Genomic DNA, 10,149 nt, shown 5'->3' with positions numbered 1-10,149 from the left:
TGGTATTTATCTTCCCGTGGCAAGTGGTTTTAGGAAAATATCCCAAAGATGCTATAAAACTTTACAGTTTCTAAGAATCATGAGTCCTCTAGACTTTTGCAGCCACAGTAACATGTGTTTGGCCTCTTCCACGGTTAAATTTTTATGATCATCTCTCGTTGGTTGGGGATAAACACATAACCTAAAGGCAAAGATGTTCTAGTAATTTCTTCCTGGAAAATGCTTTGGAAAGGGAAGAAACATTACTAGGCTGACAAATGCACGACCACTCAGCGTTAGTCAAATACACAATGCATTCCTACACAAAACCTATATGTGAATTGCACCAGTAAAGCGTGTCTCACATATCAAATTGATTGGTCTAACATTTAGTATTTGTCATGCTGTCTCCATAAGAATGCTCTATAATTCCCGTGAGTGAGGAATTCTCCTTTGTCTCCACGAGCTTCCTCTTGCACCTCCAGGTGATTGCCAAGTAAAAAAAATGGCCACATCATGGCACTGTTTTGCATTTGCGTCCCTGGTTCTGATTAATTCTATCATTGTTGTTGAGATATTTCCACCTAACGCAGGCTGAAATGGTGACAAGTCATTTAAAATCAGAATCTGTAGGTGACCTAGAAATTTCCCTTCTACTGGCTAGCCTTCACAACACCAGAAGATAATTTAGGCTGTGTGAAACGAAAAGTCATCAAGACATTTATTCAGACATGGCTCCTGTGATCTAATCAAATTACCTTCCAGAGGAGATGTGCCTTGTAATACCATAGTGGTATACTTTTTATAGAGGTAACTACCCACTTTTGGGTTGGATTCAAGACCCATTCCCCTGCAGAGAAGGGGGTTCCCCCATGCCTAGTTCCATACAACCTGATGAAGAGCTCAGAATTGGGAACAAACAAGGTATTAGAGCAAAAGAAACAATTATTGTTTGTTTGTTTGCTTGTTTTTGCAAAAAGCTCAAATTGTAAAACTGCTGCTTGATTTCTATAGTTACTCCAACTTAAGCACATGTAACAAAAGAGCTAAAAGCTAGAATCTACATATGAAAATGAGCATATGTCCTTCTGCATCTGGGTTACCTCACTGGTAACACCATTTTAAAAATGGTGTGTAACTAAAGGAAGAGTTTCCAAAAGAAGAAACACAAATTGTCAAGAAATATTTTTCAAAATGTTCAACATTTGTGGCTGAAGAGGCGGCTCAGCAACAGAATGCTTGCTGCCCTTTGAAAGGACTAATGTTGAGCTTCCAACAATGACATGGTGCCTCACAACTGCATAAAACTCTAGTTCCTGGAGATCCTACACCATCTTCTACCTATGCTGTCCTATAAGCATGCGGTCCACAAGCATTCACTTACATGCACAAACACACACACACACACACACACACACACACTTACATAAATTAATATTTTTAAGTGTTCAACATTCCTAGCCATCAGAAAAAAATGCAAACAAATTCCGGTTGAAGACTACATCTTATGCCAGTCAGAATGACTAAGATTAACAAAGGTGGGGAAAAGGAAACACTTATTCACTGTTTGGGGGGTGCGAATTGATGCAGCCAGTATGAGAATTAGTGTAGACTAGAGGCTCCTAAAATTTTTAAGTAGACCTCCCATATGAACCAGCTATACTCTAAAGATTCTTTATCCTACCACAGATACACATGGTTGTCCAAGTTCCTTCCACAACAGCCAGGAAATAGGAAAAAATTCTGGATTTCCCATCCATTGATCAATGAATAGTGAAAATTTGTTAATGTTTACCCAGTAAAATATTATGTGGATATCAGGAGAAATGATATTTGCAGATAAATGAATGGAGCTGAAACAATTACTCTGGGTGAGGTAGCCCTTACCTTTCTTATTTCTCTCCTTCCTGTCACCATTCCCTTTCCTGCTAGTCCCTTTCTCATATCTCTCTCTCTCTCTCTCTCTCTCTCTCTCTCTCTCTCTCTCTCTCTCTCTCTCTCTCTCTCTCTCTCATACACACACACACTCTCCCTCCCTCCCTCTCTCTCTCTCTCTCTCTCTCTCTCTCTCTCTCTCTCTCTCTCTCTCTCTCTCTCTCTCTCTTTCTCCCTCCCTCTCCACCCTCCTTGCTCATTTGGTTTCAATGAGGTTCATTTGCATGATGAGGACTTAAGGACTATCCATTTGAACTTGGTAGACTCAGTATTAGATAAACCAGTGGAGACAATGGACATCACTCCTATAAGATCCACCAGTAGCCAATGCTTCATTGGGGGAACAATCATCCCACAGGCTATTATAACTCTAAAAAGAATATAAATATATATCTAGATGTAATATGAGTCTTAACCAAAAAATAACCGTACAATATATGCTTCTGAAGCTTTTGGGGGAACATTTAACATGAATTACATTGTATAGGATGCCATCATTTGTTAAACATCATTGGTGTGGAAATGGAATTATGGCTATACATATACATGAAACTTCTTCTGTAATAAAATACTCATAAGAAAATTCTGTCATGAAAAGCTTTGATTTTAAAAATTATACAGGAATAGGGAGAGCCGATGGCAGAATATTGACACTTATTAAATCTTGAGGGTATGTTCCTGAAGCTCTACAGTTTAATATACTGTTATGCATGCATAAAAGAGTCCTTAATAAAATAAATAATGATACACAGAAAGTCTGCAATGTGTATATATATATGTGTGTGTTTATGCATACTTATATATATAATCCAATGAGAAATATTAAAACTAATATATATTATAATGTTTACATTCTCTTTTACCTCAAGGTCCTTTAGCAGTAACTTTTTGAAAAACCTGTCTTTCAAATTTATACAATCGAATCCTGAAAACATCATGGACTCACATGAAAAATAATAATAAATGACATACAATCTTAATATTTTAATATATAATATGACATATTCAATAATAAAGTTATTGAATAAATTCTTGTTTATTACAATGAAAGCATTTTGGGTCTAACTGATTGGAAAATTAGATTTCATTGATATAAACTTCCTTTATAAACAACAACAAAAAGAACAGTATTTCACTTTAACACACAATTAAATGTATCCACTTGATGGTTCCTTTGTGTGTTCTGTTCCAATGGTGGTATTTATTCATCTGATGCAAGATTTCACAAAAATACTCTTCTGTTCTCTCTTTGTTCAAGACATGCCTTTACTTTGACGAGTGGATCTAGAGAGATTCCACAGAGGTCATCTATCCTGATCCTCTGACACAGAACATGTAACATGGTGTTATCTGAGTAAAGATTTGCCTTCACAGAGCACAGTCTTTTAGACAATATTGAGAAAGATCAAAAGAGGTCCACCATGTCCCTATGACAACATGGTTCATCACACACACATGAGCACACAAGCTATAGTCAGTACGGCACAGCTACTGTAAAATTAAGATAATTCCAGAAAACACAGCATAATGCCAACAACTATAACCTCACATTAACCTCAATTTGGCTTGCAGTTTGAGAATTAGCTACAGACACAAGCATATACAAGGAAAACCCATGTAATTCAAAGTCACTAACCTGAAGAAGTTCATTTCCATTTTGTTTTATTATAGGAAAAATAGTTATAGATCTAGTATTAGGTTTATTGGGGATAGCTTAGACATCTCCAATTGTGTGTATAATTGTGTCTTTTGTTTTTCTGTAACAACTCCTTTTATACATACTCAGTTTTACTGTGAGAACTTGAACATGTTTAAGTGAGTTTCTCATCTGCATATCCTATCATTTACTGTATAAACCGTTATCTTAATAAATACTAGTGTTTTTGTAGGTGTGGTTTGGCTAGAAGTAAATCACCAAGGACACGCCTTTGGATGTCCTAACAGATACCAGGTCTGCTCCTCTTTCTACACTTCCTGCCTGCAATGAGATAAACAGCATGTGCATGACTGTGCTTCCACAAGGTTCAACTTAGCTCCCAGGGCCAAGTAGTCATGGACTGAGTCCTTTAAAAATGTAAGCCAAAATAAATCATTCCTGAGCTAGAGGGACAGCTCGGCAGTTAAGAGCAGCTAAGAGTTCACTGACATTGGGCACCTCTCAACTGCCTGTACCTCCAGTCCCATGGGATCCTATGCTCTCTTCCAAACCCTATGGGTACATACACACCATGGCAGACATTCACAAAACCACACAAGTGCACACAGAATAAGACTTTTTAAATACATCCGCAACATAAAGAATTCCTCCCCTTAATTTGTTCTGTTAGGTATTTGGTCACAAAAAAAGAGAAATTTAAGCAGTTAATAGTTGTTACTTCTAACATTTAACAAAGAATAAATACATGCGCTTTATTTCAGGTTTCTATCCCCTTTGTGCACTTCAGCTGCTAGGAGAATTAAGATTACATTCCCCTAATACAAATGTATTGGAGGCATTCATTCTTTACCTTAGCATTGCATGTTTCTAATTAAATCAATTTAAGAAATAGTTTCATATTTTTAAATGACTTTGTGACTTAGTTACAATTTGTGGCACATAGTGCCACAAGAGAAAAAGCAAAGCAATAAGAAACATAATCATAGCAATAAAAGTAAACTAATTTATTTTAAAGTGACTGGATTATATTTGCCCTCAGTTAGCACCACTTTCAGGAAAAGATGATTTTTCATAGTTATGTGTGGTGATATTTTGTTTTGGTATGGGTCTGCATGTGTAGGTCTGAGAAAAAAATAACAGTGTTATAGCCATAAGGAGAAAGAGACAGTGAATGATCACAAGGAAACAGTTTTCTGAACACAGCAGGGCAGCTGTACCTATGAACTCACAGCAGTTATGACAGCATGCAAAGCACCTGTGCTAGCTCAAAACAGAGAAAAATCCCAGCATGGAGAAAAGGAGGACACAACGTCTAAACCTTAGACAAGTAGCTACTGGCAATTATAGCTTCTAGGAGGGGTCATTTTTCCTCAAGAGAGTTTGTCCAGTGGGCAGGGCGAATTAGAGTGGATAGTTATAGGAAAATAAAAGAGGTCACTGAACTGAGATGATAGGAAAGGAAGTGGATCTGGTAGGGTTAGGGGAAATGAGCAAATATGATCAAATCATGCTGTACAAAACTTGCAAGGAAACGACAATAATACTTATGAAATACTGAAGAACAAATAATAACATGGTCTCTGAAAATCTTCTGACGTTTGATACACCTAATACTCCGTATCTTAATGTCAGCTCTTTTTATTTTGGTCATTTGAAATATGGCTTCAGTGTTACTCACGATCTACTGCTACACCTGATATAATAGTCAGTATAACCCCATTTTTCTAACTTTTAAATGTCACTTTTACCGATCAAAACAGTCTTTATTCTCATTGCTTTATATAGCAACACTTGACTGCTGTTTCCTTGATACTGTGAATCTGAGCTTAATTCCTTAGCACTGTGCCTCCAAACAAGGCAATCCCTGCTTCACACCTCAACTGATTATGTTGACATCGCACTTGACAAGAGGGAGGGAGGGAGGGAGGGAGGGAGGGAGGGAGGGAGGGAGGGAGGGAGGGAGGGAGGGAGGAGTGTTGAGTGAAGCCTTTTCCTTGCCAGCCACTTTGGTTTTTCCCCACCAGTCGGCTGGGCTCTGCGGTGTAGTCCCCAAATAACACACACGATGCTGTATTAATTATGAAGCTGTTGGACTTGCTTGTTTCTTACTGGATAGCTCTGACATAAGTATTTACCCCATAATTGTTAATCTATGTATTTCTCTTACCGGAGAAAAGTTCCAAACTTCTTACCCCTATGGCAGCTACATCTTGACTCCCTATGTTTCTCCTACCTAGAGTCCTCCTGGACTCCTAGTCCCACCTATCTTGCTTCCCTATTGGCCAACAGTGCTTTATTGACATATACACAGGACTTCCCCAGCAAAATACACACCAAACAAGTGTACACACAATGGTAATTACTACTTAACAAAACTCATCCACACCTCTCCCATCCTGTATTAGCAAGGCTCAGGAGACATTCTTCCATGTAAGACTCATTTTATAAAAACAATACAAAGGAAGGAAGGAAGGGAGGGAGGGAGGGAGGGAGGAAGGAAGGAAGGGAGAGAGGGAGGGAGGAAGGACAGAACGAACTCAAAACCCTTACTGTGGGATAGCAGAAAGCAAAAAATATGTGAAGGAAAAATACTAGCTTAGTGATTGTACTCTATGAAAGAATCAGATCATTTGTTTTCAGTAAACACAATGTATAGTAATATAGACATAGACATGCTCTAAAAAAAGAAAAATGGTTTCATGCCAGATAACTCATTATTTCACAATAGATTTGTGACACCAAAGCACAACTATCTCAGTTATGCAGCCTATGTGTGCAGTCAATCACACAACTCGTGATGTTTTCAAAAGCACAGAGGAGAGATGTATGACACCATAATGTCTGTGGTTTTTCCTACTAAGCATCCAGGGTATAAAAGGCCCTTGGCAGAGGATGACACCCAGACTCAAGGAACCTTTGGTCCATAACTGAACAGTCTACTCCTGACACCATGTGTTACTACGGTGGATACTATGGAGGCCTTGGCTATGGCTATGGTGGTCTAGGCTATGGCTATGGCTGTGGCTACGGTGGCTATGGCCGTTATGGTGGCTATGGTTATGGTTGCTGCTGCCCTCTGGGTTATAGGAGGTATTGGTCCTATGGCATCTACTGAAGAGTCTCTACAGCTGCTCAGTCTATTGGCTATATCCTGCTATCTCCAGTATCTCTGGTCCACATCATGAATTATTAAATATGTTCAAGTCTCCCAACATCATATTCAACTAGGTGCAAGATGAATGGACAGCACCATTTTCACCCTGTCCCTCATCTTCATTTGGACGATGTGACAGCTTATAGAGAAGGTCTCCACAACCTTCATCCAGAAGGGAAATTGCGTGTGTGAAATAAATGCCTTTGAATAAACTATTCCTTTCCTACAGCTCTATTAATGTCTCTTGGTTTGGGATATGTGTTTGTGTGTTTGTGCCTGCTTCATCATTTATGTGTAATCATGAACAAATGAGAGAAGATTAAGAGGGAAGAGAAAAGGAGCAAAGATGCAGTGGGAACCTGTTTTGGTTTAGGATTCATGCACTGACAGACATTTTGATTGTTTCTATAGAGCTGCTATTGTGTGTACCATCACAAAGAACTCGTTAGTAACAGACATGCTCTTGTGATCAAATCCATTGTCTGCTAGTTAAGTTTTCAGAAGAACCAAAAATTATTTCTATGAATACTTTGGGAGGACTCCACACAGTGTTTCCTATAATAGCTGCCGTCACACACATTCTCAATAATGTACAGTGTTTCTCTTCCTTCATGTTTTCTAACACCCATGTGCTGGCTAGTTTTACGTAACTGGTATTGATGTCCTGGCATTACAGTGACCCTGTCCCCAGACAACTGGCAGGGTATGCACAGCAGCATTCAGGCAGATACTTAGACAGACCAAGCGGTCCTGTGTTGTGTGGCTACATTATGTGTTGTGTGGCTGCATAAGGACTCTGTAAGCATGTGCAAGTTTTTTAAGCAAGCGCCTCCTGCCTGTTCCTGCTCTTTCTATTTCTGCTCCAGGTCGGCTGACCCCAACCCCTCCACTTTCTCCCTTTCCCAATAAACTTGACGTGGGTTTTGCTGAGTTTTGTGGTTTGTGTTTCATCACTCAGAAATGTAGCAAACAACAACAACTGGAAAGGAAGGAACTTCCATTGAGAAAACACCTCAAGAGCCATCTATAAGGAATTTTCTTAATCGGTGATTAACGGGGATGGCCAATGGGTGGTACCATCTCTTGGCCGGTGGACCTAGTTTATACAAAAGCAGGCTGAACAAGCCAAGGGGAGCAAGCAAGTAAGCAGCATTCTGTCCATGGTCACTGCATCAGATCCTGCTTCAGGTTCCTGTCCTGTCTGAGTTCTTGTCCTGACTTCCTTTGATGAAGTTATGCGAAGGATGAGACAAATAATCCCTTGCCTCCCCAACGTGTTTTTGGTCATGGTGTTTCATCACAGTAATAGAAACCATAACTAAGACAACCCATTTTCTCTCTATAGCCGTTTTAGTTAACAAGTGTTGGTGAGAGTCTCACTGTAACATTGATTTTCAATTAGGACACTGTGGTGGCATAGAACTTTATTTTACCCTTTAGCTATGTACAGGTTCTCATTGAAAAATGTCTATTTGAATCTTGAAACATTTAATACAAATTATTTTTAGTACACTGTTGAGTTGTAGATAGTTCACACATTTTAGTTATTAATCATCTAGACTGTAGATACCTTAATTTTTGCTTTCCACTGTGTGAACTAACCTGCTGCGCAGAACTTTACTAGCTGGCTACAAAACAACTTGTCTAGTTTCAATTTTGTTGTCTGCAATGTTGAACTCTCATGGAGGCATGGCCAACCAAAGAAATTCTTCCCAGTGTGATCTTTGTTGGGGAAGTCCTGTTATTTGCCTGTGCATTTGTCAATAAAGTACTGTCTGGCCAATAGAAAACCTAGATAGGAGGGACTAGGAGTCGAGGAGGATTCTGGGAAGGGAAAACACAAGAGAGTCAACATGTAAGGCCATTGGGGGTAGGAAGCCTGGAACTATTCTCCGGTAAGAGACATACTTAGATTAACAATTATGGGGTAATTACTTAAAGCAGAGCTAGCCAGTAAGAGACAAACAAGGCCAGCAGCTTCATAATGAATATAGCCTCCTGTGTGTTTATTTGGGACTGATGCGGATCTGGAACCAGGCGGGCGGAAAGGCTCCTTCTCAAGGAAAAAGCTTCTCTTAACAAAATGGTGATCAGGAGTGGGATGATGAATTTCCACACAAAATAACAAAAGATTTAAAGGAATTTTAGAAACAGAAGAACGGAGAGAAGCACAGAATTTTGGTAGCAGCATTTTCTCAGGTGTGCTCTGTTTTGCTAGCAACAAGCCGAGATTCAAGCGGCTCGCTTACTGGAGTCTTCCTGACTCGGCATAAAAAGAAAAAGAAAAAGAAAAAAAAAAACCAACAAGGTTGTTTAAGAGACTCTGCTAACGATTGAAAGGTGTGTACGTACAGCTGGAAGTGGCAGCTTTTGCTGGAGGTCAGCATGGACTGAGGCGGTAAGCTGGAGTCACGCTTACGCCCACCATCTTGACGAAAAAAAAAACCCGGCAGTTTAAAACAGCCGCGGTTTTACAGATAAGACACGTGGCCAGAAAAACATAAAGATTTACAGTAAAGTCAGACTTGGATAAAGAAAAACTTCTAAAGGTTTACAGTGTGTTTAAAAATATATGTGAGATTGAGAGAGAAACTGAAACGACAAAGTGGTAAATAAATACAAAAGCCGGCGTTGTGGTGGCGCACGCCGGTAGGATTGTTCCAGAGGCAGAGGCAGGCAGGTTTCCAAAGAGAAACCCTGTCTCAGAGAAAAATAAATAAAAGTGAAAGAAATAAAGTAATAATAGATAAATAAATAAGCCACGTAAAGATGGAAAATACACAGAGTCTGGATACTGTACGCTATTGTGTTTTTCAATTTTTTGCTTGCTCAGGAAGGAACTGCTGCTAAAGTACACTTGATTATAAATGCTGCTGAATTAATCCAACTTCTATCTTTTAAAAATGCCTTGACTTCAAAATTTAAGTGTAAGGATATGTTACTTGGAAAAGGAGTTTTTATTTATGTTTCTACAGAAAATGAAAAGCTAAGGATTCCTTCCAGGCTTTTGTGGTTTCACGAACCAAGACCCCCGGAAGCAGTGGAACAGGTGTTCCAACGACTGAGACAGCTAAGATGATACAGCCTTACAGACCCCGAAAATACGGACTTATACAGGTTTCTGAGTTTTGTCATGATCCCCATGGTATAAACAGCGCCCCCTTCCAGCAGGAAGCAGTTTGGAATGAGCGACGTCCCAATTCCCATCTTGTTTATAAATCTTTGTTTTCATTTAAATGGGATTGTTTATAATTGGCTAGTGATCACAGCCAATCTTTTTTAATGGTAAAAAGGGGAATTACGGTATGGGTATTGCTTTTCATTTATTGAGACAAAATCAAGGTCAATTTTGTGATGTTTATATTTCTCCTCTTGATTAAGCATTGTGCTTATACTGATCTTCTAAAATGTAATGCATAATTGA

General features: G+C 39.1%; 1 protein-coding gene across 1 annotated transcript; it reads left to right on the top strand.

Annotated features, from left to right (window-relative positions):
• The first annotated feature begins 6,521 nt into the window (after nt 1–6,521).
• LOC101831051 (keratin-associated protein 20-2-like) lies at nt 6,522–6,686 on the top strand. The gene has a single exon (XM_005073901.1). The coding sequence runs from the start codon at nt 6,522–6,524 to the stop codon at nt 6,684–6,686; it is 165 nt and encodes a 54-aa protein (XP_005073958.1).
• Nucleotides 6,687–10,149: the final 3,463 nt, after the last annotated feature.

Source organism: Mesocricetus auratus, unplaced genomic scaffold, assembly GCF_017639785.1.
Source record: "Mesocricetus auratus isolate SY011 unplaced genomic scaffold, BCM_Maur_2.0 Super-Scaffold_100008, whole genome shotgun sequence".
Taxonomy (NCBI): Eukaryota; Metazoa; Chordata; class Mammalia; order Rodentia; family Cricetidae; genus Mesocricetus; species Mesocricetus auratus.
Note: the sequence above shows the minus strand (reverse complement) of the source record. Positions and strands in the feature narration are given on the sequence as shown.

Excerpts from the sequence above, each read along its gene's own strand:
- LOC101831051 (XM_005073901.1), top strand. The coding sequence starts at position 6,522 with ATGTGTTACTACGGTGGATACTATGGAGGCCTTGGCTATGGCTATGGT.